At 39.2% G+C, this 14702-nt stretch overlaps 1 protein-coding gene across 1 annotated transcript in view; it reads left to right on the forward strand.

Moving 5' to 3' along the window:
* The window catches only part of SLC4A7 (solute carrier family 4 member 7), a 98271-nt gene extending 84617 nt beyond the window's left edge, over positions 1 to 13654 (forward strand). Inside the window, exons 20-27 of the mRNA XM_056857990.1 lie at positions 192 to 353; positions 1578 to 1829; positions 5016 to 5084; positions 6100 to 6273; positions 7193 to 7324; positions 9744 to 9844; positions 11655 to 11762; positions 13231 to 13654. Coding sequence (XP_056713968.1) covers positions 192 to 353; positions 1578 to 1829; positions 5016 to 5084; positions 6100 to 6273; positions 7193 to 7324; positions 9744 to 9844; positions 11655 to 11762; positions 13231 to 13312 — 1080 coding nt within the window. The 3' untranslated portion in view covers positions 13313 to 13654. The remainder of the gene's footprint in view (positions 1 to 191; positions 354 to 1577; positions 1830 to 5015; positions 5085 to 6099; positions 6274 to 7192; positions 7325 to 9743; positions 9845 to 11654; positions 11763 to 13230) is intronic.
* The last annotated feature ends 1048 nt before the right edge of the window (positions 13655 to 14702 follow it).

Consider the following 14702-nt stretch of genomic DNA (forward strand, 5'->3'; position numbering starts at 1 on the left):
TGGTATTCATTCCTCATCCCACACCATTTGGATTAGTTTTACTCAGAACTTTGGGAAAGTGTTAGTATAGTAAAGTTATTTAGTGCAAACAGAGTACATGTAAAGTTAGTAATAATTCAAATGTTTGCTTTATAAGTAATACAGAACCTCCTTTGTTTTTATCAATTTTTAAAATATCCATCTCTTTCTAGCCCACTCGAAGTGATCGGGGATGGCTCATAGATCCTTTAGGGCCTAATCCTTGGTGGACACTTCTGGTAGCTGCGGTTCCTGCTTTACTCTGTACCATTCTAATTTTTATGGACCAGCAAATTACAGCAGTCATCATAAACAGAAAGGAACATAAGCTGAAGGTAATGTATTGTTTTCATTTTCTGAAACAAATTGTAAATGCCCAGGTCACCTCCACTTTACACTTGTTAAAGGTCTATAGTGCTGAACTTGAAAGTTTAGTTTGGCAACTAAAACAAAATTAGTAGTAGTCAGCCCTTATTTTGCCCGAAACTTTCAAAAATCTGAACAGCAATGTATTTTATTTTTTATTTATTTTAAACATTTTTATCCTGCTATTCCCCCCAATGTACGATCCCCAAGGCAGAGAACAATTAAAAAAATTAAAATCAACTTTTGAAATATGTATAAAACAGTTAAGAACAATTAAAACATGTAAACATGTATATGTCAAAGACTGACTGGTAAAGATATGCAATTGAAATCTTTGATGGCCCTGTAGTATAGAGCTAGGGGCATTGGATAGAAAAAAGGAGTAAATAATGGGCCTTGTGATAATTGGAACTGTTTTTCAAACTACAGCTATATTTTGAGTAGATTTTCCCCACATAAGAGCCCCGTGGCGCAGAGTGGTAAGCTGCAGTACTGCAGTCCAAGCTCTGCTCACAGCCTAAGTTCAATCCCAACGGAAGTTGGTTTCAGGTAGCCGGCTCAAGGTTGACTCAGCCTTCCATCCTTCCGTGGTCGGTAAAATGAGTACCCAGCTTGCTGGGGGTAAAGGGAAGATGACTGGGGAATGCATTGGCAAACCACCCCGTAAACGTTGGGCTGTGTAAATGTTGGGCTGTGACGTCACCCCATGGGTCAGGAATGACCCAGTGCTTGCACAGGGGACCTTTACCTTTTACTTCTCCCCACATATCCCAATTAGTTCCCTTAGAATGAGGATAGGGTTTTTTCTGGTGTAAAATCTGGGGTGGTTGGCTTCACATGCATACACACTATCGGAAATCTGTATTTGGCATATTGTTCAGCCATGGATTCTCTCTTTTTCTCCTTTTGTAGCTATGAGGTTGATTATAGTGAATGTCCTCAGTGACTGGATGGTGGTCCAGAAAATAGATACTATAATTTTGTAGGGTTTCTCTTAACACCCATACTAATTCTAGTCTACTCTGTTCAGTATGGCTTATACTTTACATTGTTTCACAAACAACCTTAGCTTGTCACAAACTGTAGCAGTTAAAGATATTTCAGATCCCTTTGTGGAAACTTTAAAAGGTATTTTGTTGCCATACTTGCTATGCTGTCAGTTTAGTAAGAAATCTGTGTGTTTGATTCCACAGAAAGGCTGTGGCTATCATCTTGATCTGCTTATGGTTGGCGTTATGCTAGGAATATGCTCCATAATGGGCTTGCCTTGGTTTGTGGCTGCTACTGTTCTTTCTATAAGTCACGTCAACAGCTTAAAAGTAGAATCTGAATGCTCTGCTCCAGGAGAGCAGCCGAAGTTCCTCGGAATCAGAGAACAGAGAGTAACAGGATTAATGATCTTTGTTCTGATGGGGATGTCAGTGTTCATGACTTCTGTATTAAAGGTAAGAGATCACTTTTGCTGTACAGCTTTATAAACATTTTAAGTTAATTAGCATCTCAAAATCCTCACTGGATTGAATAAACTGGAACGAATAGGAATTAATTCGTTCCAGCCTGACCAGCGAAGGATTTTGCCCTAAAGTAGCCAAACTGCGATAGAATGTTAGATGAGGGAATCATCTGTATCTGACACTACTATATGGTAGGGTAGAATAAAGTGCTATGGACAGATGCTTCAACAGCTGCTTGGAGAGGGGTTGGTACTTGACATTCATTTATTACCAGATAGAAGTAAACGTCCTGCTGATTAACAGTGCAATTCTAAGAACACTTTCTTGCAATTAAGCTCCATTGAGTAAACCTGAGTTAGGATTCTGGGTAGACCTGCTTAGGACTGCACTACAAACAAAACATTCTGAAGCAAATGTAATGGGAGACTACTCCATCAACCAGTTTTTGATGGTTAGTTCTGATTGGCTCCAGAATACTTGGGATTTTTGATAGTCTGCTCTTAGCAGCTAACAGCATGGAGATTGTGACCATCTTGAATTTTGAGTGGGCTTGTCCTTAAACGCAGAGAAGGGATGCTGTACTATTGTGCTACACTAATAATTTGCAAATAGATTTTCCTATGTGGACAAGACAATCCACTTATAAACGATTGCTATAGTGCAATGATAGTGCTGTACCTGTATATTGCACTATTGTGCTACACTAATAATTTGCAAATAGATTTTCCTATGTGGACAAGACGATCCACTTATAAACGATTGCTATAGTGCAATGATGGTATAAGACCTAATGATGTATAGATACAGTTTACATTAAGGTATCAACCACAAGGGAATGCCATTGTAGCAGGGACAGATTAGCAGTGTGCTTTCATAATCAAAGGTAAACCGTCACAGTTAAGCAATAATTTCTGGAGTCATCTGGAATTATTTTTCTGGGCAGACACTTTGATCTGCCTCTTTTTAACTACCTTTTTTTGTTGTGCACCGTGGTCTAGATTTGGGTGGCTTTTGTAGAGGAGAACCGCCCAGCCTCCGCTGGGCAGGACTTCTTTTAAGGTTGGCCGAGAGCTAGTTCCCAAACAAAACACCGAGTCCAGGAGTTCTCCCATCCTCAGCGGGTAAGCTGCCACCAGCCCCTATGCCAACGGTTAGCCCCGGGAGAGGATAGGGGCAGACTCTGCCGGCTGGTTCCAAATTACAGCACAGCGCCTCTCCTGCAAGGTAGGATGCCCAGCAGGCGAGGATTATGCGAACAAAAGGTTTTAAGCCTTGGTAGGTGGTCACACAAACAAAAAGGCACTTCAGATTTAGCCTTGGGATCCACAAAGTCAAAAGACACACCAATATAGGTTAAAGATTTATTTTAAGGTTTGTGCTCGTTACTGAAGGAAAATTCATGAAGCATTTAAAGCACAAAAATAACAAAGGTTAATATATCTAGCTACACAGTCAAGTTCTTAGGTTCAAACATTTGGCAAAGTTTAAGGCAAGATTTCAAGAGGTTTTGTTGCAAGTTACCAGTTTCTTCAAAGGTTCATGCGTCTTGGTTTTCAGCATGCAAGTTTCCAGAGTCAATCGGACAAGAGTTCCCCCTATAAGGGCAAAATCAAAATGAGTTGTGATGAAGTCAGGCATGGACCAGCCATAGCCATAACGTTCATGATTTCTGTCTGAACGAGGTCTACTTTTATCTTCATATTCTCAGTAACGTGGGCCCTAATACAAAGAGAATGCAAAGAGAGTCATAAACCTATAATTGATTGATGTGTCACTCTTGTCCCTATATCACGTCAGGATGACCAAGGCATTTCTGATTCTGCAGCAATCAAAAACACCTGGAGATCCTAAAGTCGGAGATAAGAGCAAGGCCGACAGATTTGTTACTAGGGGAGTGGTGGAAGGGAGGTGGAATAGTTTGCCTCTGGCGTGGTCTGCCCCCTTCCTTCAAAGCACATTCCTCAAAACGAAAGTGTGTTCTCATGGCTGTAAATTGCTGAGTGAACCATTTGCCTCTTTTAGGCCTCCTGAGTTTAATATCAAGTCATACCAGGCCCTGGTCTGAACCAAGGAATTGTAACCAAAGAAATGGGGGAACCCAGTTTCTTTACAGCTTTATTTGGAGAGAACTGCTTTGTTGATAGACTTGCCATGCACAAATCTTATTTTCTTTGCAGTTTAAAAATTCTGACAGTTGAAATATGATGGTTAGGATATTTAAAAAAAAATTTAGTCTGATACTCTGCCCTGCAGTAATATGGGAGCTAATGATATTTGTGGTTAATAATAGTTATAGAATTTAAAACTAAGTAACAGTCTGTACTGGTTGCAAAGTGTGTCATAGACATTAGAGTATTTTGAAACCAGAATAGGACACCATCTTAAAAGTTCTAGTATTTTCGACTGAGTGCCTCAGTGTTTGACCTTTTCTTTGTGAAGGGAATGCTTGTCTGTCTGGAATTTGATGTGTGGTACTTCAGACACAGCCTGTCTGCTTAGGGTAGCAGTGACCCCACAGAGCTGTCCAGAGATGAGATGGCAGGAGCTATTTGATTGGCAGGGGTTCAGGTGGCTTGCTTCCTGTGGCTGCATACATAGCAGTTGGCAGACCAGAAAGGGCATGGGACCTTTTCCCCTGTCTGCTACATTTGCACTGTGTCCCCCCACCCCATCAAAGATGTCTGTGGAGTTCCACAGGTAAGTTACCCTTGTAAAACAAGCATTGTGAACTCTAGAGGGGGGGGAGGGGAAAGAGCTGCAGGAGAAAAGCTCTAGTCCAGTGAAATGTTAATCATTGTGTTTGTTTCGACAGTTTTGTTTCGACAGCTTTCTTGGAACAAAGGTAGCTGTTGAGTTTTGTTGCATGCATTTGTGTCCAATATTTAATTGGACTCAGAGGATACTGAAGGGTTAATACAATACTTAATTTAATTAATTTAACTTAATTGCACTGATATAAATTTGTTTTACATGCCAAAGTTCTGGCTGGAAATCTGGCTTTAGGTCTGAGAGGCAAAAGTTTTTGATGAAAGAGGAGTTTTGTAACTGCTTCTGGATGAAGTGCTTGAGACTGAAAATGTTACTTTGTATTTAAGGAATAATCCATTGTCAAAGTGATGTACTTTATGTTCCAAGATCTCTTAGCCCTCAGGTTTACACACTAACTTTTCTCCGCAGTTTATTCCAATGCCAGTCTTGTATGGTGTTTTTCTTTACATGGGAGCATCCTCACTAAAAGGCATCCAGGCAAGTTCTGTTTTAATTATGTAATGTTTTCTAAAATCGTCTTGTACAGTAATAGCTATAAATGAAACCAAGAAGTTTAATAAACTGATACAGTAGGGAGTAAAACATGAGCCAGAGCTAATCTTCATAGTTCAGCATGATGCCACCCAGTTGCATAACCAAGAAACAGGATCATGGGCACAAAAGAAAAATGAATGTGTTAGTGTCTGCAGATGTGGAACATATATATGGGTGGGGTCACTTGATCCTATTGTGTTCTGTAGGACAACGTAAAAGGGGCCACTGCCTTGAGCAAAGGCTAAAGGAAGCAAAACCTTTCACTGTCAAGTAATGGATCATCAAAAGATGAGGCAGGCTTAGCTCCTATTCTACTGGTATCGCTTACTTCATATCTTACTCTTTCTTATATAAGGAGTGGATGCAATTAATGTTTACAGTTAAAGATGTAAACACTTGACACAGTATTGTTGTAAGGCTAATTGCCTGGCATTCCTGAGACAAGTTGCTTTGACTATTACTGATGGGAACCCATAGGGGTGAGTAATATCATTTCTCACTCTTGTAAGTCATGCCAGCGTAACAAGAAGGAACACTATGTTTATGATACTTCTCTTACTTCTTCCCCCAAATTGGTACTAAGTTATGCAAGGGAAAGAAAGCAGTGTAAAGGAATTACTTCCTAAGTAAAACTTCTGGTTTTGAGAAGAGGGAGAGATGGAACTTTTCTGGGATGGAGGCCATGTTTGTTTTAGGAGGACAATTTGAATTTTTTCTTTTTTGGTATTACATAGTAAAATACAAATGGTTGATCAGAATTTTTCATTAGTTAACTAATTCTTTTATAGGTACCGTGACTGTTAAAATTTTAATAAGTTAATGCTTTAAATATTTGGCCAATATTTGACTGAGCCAATTTTTTATAAGGAAATGACCAATGCTACATTAACTTTGTATTATACATTTGCATATTTTTATCTTCTTCAAGGATTTAGTAATTTTTTTCTTCTAAATTTAGTTTTTTGACCGTATCAAATTGTTTGGAATGCCTGCCAAGCATCAGCCAGATTTGATCTATCTGCGTTATGTGCCTCTCTGGAAGGTCCATATATTTACAGTAGTTCAGCTTACTTGTCTTGTTCTTCTGTGGTCAATTAAAGCTTCTGCAGCTGCTGTTGTTTTTCCTATGATGGTAAGTTAACTGAGAGTGTACCGTTATTAGCCATTATTGTTGAAAGTATGCCAAACTAGTTTATAGCTTCAAAGAGCTGTTCACTAGAATTCTGTTTTATGTATTTTTTTTTCTATACCAGAATTGGGTTTTCTTTAATTAGGGCTCAATGGAACCCTTGAAGTCTGTTAGTGTCCCCCAGAGGTGCCACAAAATTTTACAAACTCCTACTTCATTTACTTCACTTGCCCTGCTTTTTGACAAATTATCGATCATGTGTTTACTTTGTGCTAGGGTTGAGCATGGTATCACAATATGTTACAGGGATTCCTCAACCAAAAATGTTTGAAAATCACTATTCTGTACTATTATTATTTGCACTTTAAACCAATTTTTGCACAAAGATGATCTACCAAGGTGGCTTGCAGCAATTACAGTGCCATACACAGTGGTGCTGGGGTGGGGGTGCAGGACACTATTCATAAATGAAAGTAAGACTCAAGCCCTCCCCGGAGCTCATAAACTAAGAGGCATGGTACGGGAGATAAGAGGAAGGAGGAAAGGTTGACAATGCCCAGTATGGATTATTTGTTAATAGGCATTTGCTTCCATTTAATGGCCGGAGTGATCTTCCCTCATTGGGATGGGCATAGTGCAACTATTCAATTGCTCTTGGTCACATGACTTGTTACAGGAGCCACAGTGTTGTTCTTTTCCTCTGTACACTCATCGGGCACAGGATGGTTTGGAATGGTGTGTTCACTGGCAGGGAGCAAAGGAAGCAAGCTTTGCAGTACCTGCTCCTTGTTTTCCCAGTTGCTGAGGGCATACTGCTAGTAGAGTTCTTTCTGGCAGGAAGGAAGGGAGCAAGCTATTAGTTAAGTATGATTTTCTCTGTAGTGTACTCATCTGTACATTGTTTTTTACAATTGCTTTTAAGGTATTAGCCCTGGTTTTCATTCGCAAACTTATGGATTTGTGTTTCACCAAACGGGAGCTCAGTTGGCTTGATGATCTTATGCCAGAAAGTAAAAAAAAGAAGGAAGACGACAAAAAGAAAAAGGCAAAGGAAGTAAGTAGAACAGTCATATTTTAAGCAAGACGTAGAAGAAGAATTTACTGAAAGAAATGAAAACCATTGATACTTTATATGATCAGTCCTGTAACATTTCAGAATCTGTATGAATAGAAATACAATGGCTGGAGATGTGATTGGTTTTACAGAACATATTCATGAGCTCTAAGCCATGATATTCATAAAAATCTCTGCTATAAGCCAGTCTCAAGTTATCCTTCTTTGCTCATTTGAACAGGTTAGAACAATGCCTGCCCATACCTGAACATTATCTGCTTGTGGCCTCACTTGGTGGAATATTTGATTAAGTCAGCTTCTCCACTGCCATTCCATAGAACGTGCAAAATTGATGGCATTTAGAGGGCATTTTTACAAAGGGGATATTTTAATAAGTCTTTTAAAAACTTTAATGTCTGTGCTAATCTACTAGATTATTGTATGTATTTTATTGTTTTGCTAGTTTAGAATTTTTGTAATCCACTTTGAGTCTCTGTGAGAAAGGCAGGCTACAAAAAAAAAAGTAATTACATATTAACGTTTAATGAGAACAAAACTTAAAATATACCATTGTTGAGACCCTCTGTTTTCCTTATGCACAAGCCAATATCACTTTTGGATAGAAGGGCCCAATATTTTTTTTCTTATGGCCTCTCCTTGTATGTCATTGGGTGCTGTTCCTCATGGCCCTCTGGCCTTGGGGGTACAGGGCACTGCGGAGGCGGAGCTCAGCAAGCAGAATGCTGCCCACAGTTTGGATTCCAGCCCTTATATAGTGTGCCATATAACATGAGCCACTTTTGTAAACCCTTAAAAGAGAGATTTTCTGCTTAAGACAGACAGCCCATTCCTGGGGGCGGGGGGAGGGGGTAGATAGGCGACCAGAAAAAACTTTTTTGAACAAAACCTCATGAAACTTCCCCATTGGGTTTCACTGGTCTAAGGCAGCTATTTTTCAGGTCTCATTCCATGCCTGCAAAGTGGTGTGTTCCCAGGGCAAAAGGGTGTTGGAAGCTGCCTAAAGGCAGCTCTGCCCCTGGGAACGTTCCCCTGGATGCTGGTGCGGGCACTTATGCCAAGAAAACTCTGCTGGGGAGGCAGCATTGCGTCGATCCTCAGAGCCAGCATGAGTCTCCCTGTGAGTCCATAGAATCATAGAGTTGGAAGGGACCACCAGGGTCATCTAGTCCAACCCCCTGCACAATGCAGGAAACTCACAACTACCTCCCCCACACACACCCAGCGCTCAGAAGATGGCCAAGATGTCCCCCCTCCCATGAACTGCCCAAGTTCATAGAATCAGCATTTCTGACAGATGGCCATCTAGCCTCTGCTTAAAAACCTCCAAGGAAGGAGAGCTTACCATCTCCCGAGGAAGCCTGTTCCACCGAGGAACCCCTCTAACTGTTAGAAAATTCTTCCTAATGTCTAGATGGAAACTCTTCTGATTTAATTTTAACCCGTTGGTTCTGGTCCCATTGGATGGCGCAAGTGGCATGAATGCCAGCGTAGGGGTCACACCGGCTCCTAAGTGGCTCCAGCCCCCCCTTCAGGATTGCATGGTAAACCTTTGGGCATGCAAAGGTTCCATTGCATGCACTGGGACTTCTTTAGGGCTGATTGAAGATTAATTTCTGGACAAGATGCCTGAAGTGGAAGATTGCAGCTGTGCTAGTCTGTCATCAAAATAAAACACAAATCCAGTGGCACCTTAAAGACTAACAATATTTATTTCAATATGACCTGTCATGGGTCAGCTGGAAGAGCATATTGAAATAAATGTTTTTAGTCTTTAAGGTTCCACTGGATTTGCGTTTAATTTTGAAGTGGGAGAGCTTCCTTAAGTAAGTAGTGTGTAAAAACTCTTATCTTGAGAAAGATAACTTTTCTGCTTGCTCAGTATTGTAATCCTGAATCCTGACTCAATCTTCCCTCTAGATCTCCCATGTGCTGGGAAAGTACTGGTGAATAGAATTGAACTGTATCCAGAATTTGGCTTAGTAGGCCCTTCAAACATCTATAGATCCCCAAAGCTGTCGATCTTATTGGGTGGCCCACTAGTTTCCCCACTGCCAACAGGTCTGTGTACTACATTAAAAGCCACTACTGAAGTTTGCCCAGTTGCTGAGGCGGGCTTGTTAAATGATATTGACAGCAACTTCCATAAAAAGGAGGTTTGAACTTCACTGCTTGTGTGCTCCTCACAACATGGATTCTGGTTTGTGGTCCAAATATGATTTTGGGTAGGTACGAGATACAACTAGGTGCAATGATGTTGTAGCATTACTCAAAGTACATCTTTGTGGCCACTTGTCTCTGTATTTAAAGTAAGTTTTATACAGGGCCTTGTTTTGGATGCCTGGTTCTTGTAGCCTGAAATAACTTGTTAAATATGTATTGGATAATGTGTAACTTTCAGGAAGCTGAACGAATGTTTCAGACAGTGGACAGTGAAACTGTACACCTTCCATATGAAAGAAGCGATGTGTTAGAGATTCCTGTGAAAGCTCTAAAATACAGGTGTGATATATACCTACTATTTTCATTTTAAAATTTATTTTATATTGCTTTTATATTTGATGTTGCCTTAAATGACATATTTTAACACACTTGAATGAACACTGGCAAACTTGGGAGTCAGTTAGCTGGGGAAGATTCTCTAGGAGGAGTTTATGATATCTTTATAATAAGCTCATTGTTTTTATGTGTTTAAATTACTTATTGCTTACTCACATGACCCTTTTGAACAGATCCGATGACTCACTTTCAACCAGCTGTTCTCAGGGTGAAGAAACTGTTTTGGTCAGTTCTTTGTAGTGTGGTGGTGTGCATGGCTAATGAAATGAAAAGCATCGAAGATACTAAATATAAGTTATCTGAGCTATATGTTTACCAGCTACCTAAACAGTTTTTATTTTAAAAAAAATGTCATAGGAATTCCTTTTGTGCCTAAAGGTATACGCTTAATATTGGAATAATCTTTGATAGCAAAACTGGCCAAATTTCTTAAATTCCCCAAATAACACACATGCTGATTTATTTTTAAGCCCAAAATCTCCTTATGTGGTTTTGGCCCCACTGAATAAAATGAGACTTACTTCTAAGTAGATAGGTAGGATTGCTCCCATAGTTATTACTTCTTGACTTAGTGAAATGTTTAGACTGAGTTTATGAAAAATTCAAGTAAGAATCCCTCTTTAGAATAGGAAAGGATAACTGGTTAGCCTGAAAGACATAGCACTCATGCCTTTACACTGTTTAATGTAATATCAATGAGTAGTTAGTATCCTTTTCACTTTCTAAGGGTATCCATACTTGCTTAAAGTTATGGGAAAAGGATAGTTTTGCCAATTTTTATCCCCCTCAAAGGGGGTATTAAAATGTCATACCTATGAATTTCAAGTGCTTCTGACAAAGCTCCACTGGAATGCCAACCTTCAAACATGTTATCACGAACAGCCCCTTTTTTGTCCATGGGACTAGTTCAGAGTAAGATGTGTTTTTTTTGGGGGGGGGGTAGCTTAAAAGGCGCCTTGGTTTAATGGTAGAGCATTTGCATGCAGAAAGTCCCAGGTTCAAGCCCTAGGCTTTCCAGTTAAATAAGATCAGGTAGTATATGCTGAGTGTGAAGTTGTTCTGCCTGAGACCCCGGAGAGCCAAGGCCAGTGAAAGTAAACAATGGTAACCTAGCGGAAAAGAAGTCTGACTTGTTATAAGGAAGCTTCTGTACCAATATATTCCCGTTTGCTTTTCAACAAGATTATTTTAGTTAAGACGTGTTGTTATCCAGTCATATATAAGAAAAGGTGTTCAGTTGTCACAGTTATTTTATTGTGGAATTAATGCTTTGTGAGTTTAAATACGAGCCTTAGTGCAAATCCAAGTTGTATGTTAAACTGTCTTTGCAAAGACATTTTATTAGCAAACATAGTGAAATAAGTCACATGAGATTCTTTTAAAAAGAATAGTTGTTACCATTGTTCTTATATGTTCACTTGGAAGAAGAAATTATCAATGTGATTTGGATTAAATCATTTGGCATTAAAATTCAAGCATCATTTCTATAAATACTTCAGTTACCATACCATAGTTGAATTCTCTTAAAAAGCTAAGTTAAGCATACGTTTTCCTGTATAAAACATACCTTTTAATTTTGGAATCTTTAATACAATTCATTGGTACAAAATACAACATTTAGTAATTATGTGAAATGTTCTTCTGGTGGCTGTGTAAATAGATAACCTAAGGCTCAAATGATGTAAACAGCATGACACGTAATTAACGCTATTGCAAAGCACTGAGTACTAATCAAAATGTGTTTGTTGTCTAGTGTTGATCCTTCTGTTGTAAACATATCAGATGAAATGGCCAAAACTGCACAGTGGAAGGCTCTTTCCATGAACACAGAGAATTCCAAAGTAACAAGGTCTAACTTGAGGTAGCTTATAATTACTCACAATTTCTGATTGTAGTTTTGTTTTTTGTTTTTTAGTGGATGATAGCTGTGGAAGTGATTTGTTTTGATCATATATTGATATTTTGAATATATGATTAGTTTATATTAACAATTTGAACAAAGAAAAGGTGTGAAATCTCATGAGAGTTGAGACAAAGGTTGACAGGAATTGGTTTCTGGTACCAAAGAACAATAATACCCAGGAGGATTTGACATTTTTCTTGAATAGTAGCCTCAAATGCCACATGGCAAACTGTTTTTGAAACTGACGGGCGTTTGAATGGTATGGCGTTGGAGTTCAGCTGTTTTTTTTTGGGGGGGGGAGTGAAAGATGTAGTGTATTAGAATAAGCCCCTCCTTAGTTAACTCTGGGTTAGTACTAAGTGTAGTAATCTGAAGATATGGAATGGTTGCATTTGAAATATTCCTCTATGGCAAAAGGTGGGAACATTTCCCCCCTTGCCCCTGGTTTTAGTGATTGTACACTTGGGGCTAGTCTGAAAATTAAACTTTTCACAAGTGGAGACCCTCAAGACTTGGGAGGGGTGAATACCACCCTTCCCCTGGTTGGACCAATCGCTAGCTTGGCGGTTTGCTATTCCCCCCCCCCCCCCCACCAAGAGATTTGTGTGGAGGACTTTGCTAGTCTATCTCTCTTCCTGCTGTCTTCCCTGGGTCTGATGGTGGAAGGGGGATGCTGGGTGATAGAGGTTCCTTATTCATCCCACTTCCAGTACTTCTGCCTTAGTGGTGGTTTCAGCTGTGTGGGGGTGTCAGAGGCTTCCCCTCCTCCTCACCCACCCATCTCCAGGACTACCACCTTAGTAGCAGTTTGGGGATGAGTGGGGGGCATTGGAAACTCCCCCTCTTTTCCTGGCTGTCTGCATGCCTCCAGTGAGGCCATCTCAGCAGTGGGCAAGGGTGGAAGAGACTCCCAGGTGGACAGTTGCCTGTGCAAGCACAGATGACTGCTTTATTGGGGGGGTTGCGGGGAGGGGGGCTTTGGATTTTTCTGCAACCTTTTGTGTGGGGTTTCCCAGGTTTGGAGAAAAACCTCCCTTCTATCAACATGGCCCCAAACGGCAGATTTCAGTATCTACAGATGGGGCCATGTAGACTATTAGATATACTGATGATTTCCGCTATACAGCATTTATGACATATGAGAACATTTAGCTATTTCTAAGATTATTCCATGCATAGATATATGTATACTGGATAAATCTATGGGTAATAAAACAATAAACATTTTGTCTAAAATTACATAACATAATTGAGTAGAACAAACAATTGGCACTTGTAGGTTAAATTTTGTTCATATGTACTATCCTCTTAGCCAAGTGTGTGAAAGGCTCCTCATGATAGAAAGCAATAATGAAATAAAATATAGATGCTATTTCATAAACTTTGCATGTTTTTATGTGTCTAACCTTTTGCATTGTTCTAACAGCGCTGAAAAAGAAGAGTGTGTGAAAATAGACGTGGAAAAGGCATCTGAAACAAAGTATGTAGATGCTGAAACCTCAGTATAGAAGTGAACTTGAGGGTATATCATTTTATAGGATATAATGTTAAAGGGTGATTTCTAAACTTCTTTCATGTACTGAAATTTGTGCTCTGAATATTATATGTGCAGTAACAAGACTTTTTCAGACAAGAACGAAGTTGTGATCACTTCGGAAATATTTATTTTTAGTGAAATTATTATTTTAATTTTTTAATAGGAAAGTCAAAATTACTTTTTAGTTACCATTACATGCATAAATGTCAGATGTGTTTAACTGTAAATTATTGATTGTCTTTACATACATCGCTGTTTTATAATTTATTGTGATATCGGTGCCCTGTGTGTCAAGCAATCGCTGTTTGGGTTTTTGCAAAGTTTTCAGTACATCAGTCTCCCTTTGTGTGCCATTTCATGACTGACTGCATTTTCAAACCATTCCCACTTCATGTTGCTGTTTCATAGATTTCTAAATTCGTATTTGTGGGAATAATGTCTTCATGTGAAAATTATATCATTTCAATGCTATTTGATGCCTTTAAGATAGATAGATATATTCCAGTCTCATTCTGCATAGTAGATACATTCTCAGTTCTAATCCTTACTCTGTCATGTTCCACATCATGGAAAAACCCAGTAGCCCTTACTGAGGTCTGTTATAAGGCTTCCCTCTCTACACCATGTTTTAGTTATACTGTTTCCACTGAAACGAATGAGGCTGCTTCCCCAGACAAGGCAGTGGGACTGGGACACAGATTTAGGGCTCTGCATTAGGATGCCAGTTTAAATTGTAAACATAAACAGAATTGTGTTGGTTTTAGTAAGCATCTTCACATAGATTCTGATCATCTAATAAGTTCCTTTCTTCTGCACATACATAAATGCTATTGATGACTGAAGATAAGTCCAGAGAGGTGAGTAAAATCTTTAGACTAGTTTCTCATTCCCAAACCCTTTATTTTATTTTTTTAAAAGTGGAACTTTTGCTATAGTATTAGGATCAGTATTTGTTAGATTGGCAGGTAATCATGAGCTTTGCACTTTGTGGTTCAGATTCCTTGCTCTGTAAAGGGGAATATTTGATAGCATATTATTAAGATACATGCCAGATAGCTTGAATATTTAATTATATACACAAACAATATTTGGGTATTTAAAATGTTCCATCCTTTCTGGCAGAGCATAATTTAGGAAACATAGCTAAAACAGGTGACCTAGTTTTAAAATATGTTCAACACGGTAGCTCAGTGTAAGTCCCAATGAAGTCAACAGCTCTTAAATCAATGGAGTACCTTATATGGAAGTAAGTTATGTTAAAATTCATGGGACTTAACTTCCAAGTCAGTGAATCCTCCATTTAAACCTCGAATACATCGCAACGCTTCGGTGACTTCTCTGTTTACTGTGATGATAGGTGA

Source organism: Euleptes europaea, chromosome 11 (genome assembly GCF_029931775.1).
Source record: "Euleptes europaea isolate rEulEur1 chromosome 11, rEulEur1.hap1, whole genome shotgun sequence".
Taxonomy (NCBI): Eukaryota; Metazoa; Chordata; class Lepidosauria; order Squamata; family Sphaerodactylidae; genus Euleptes; species Euleptes europaea.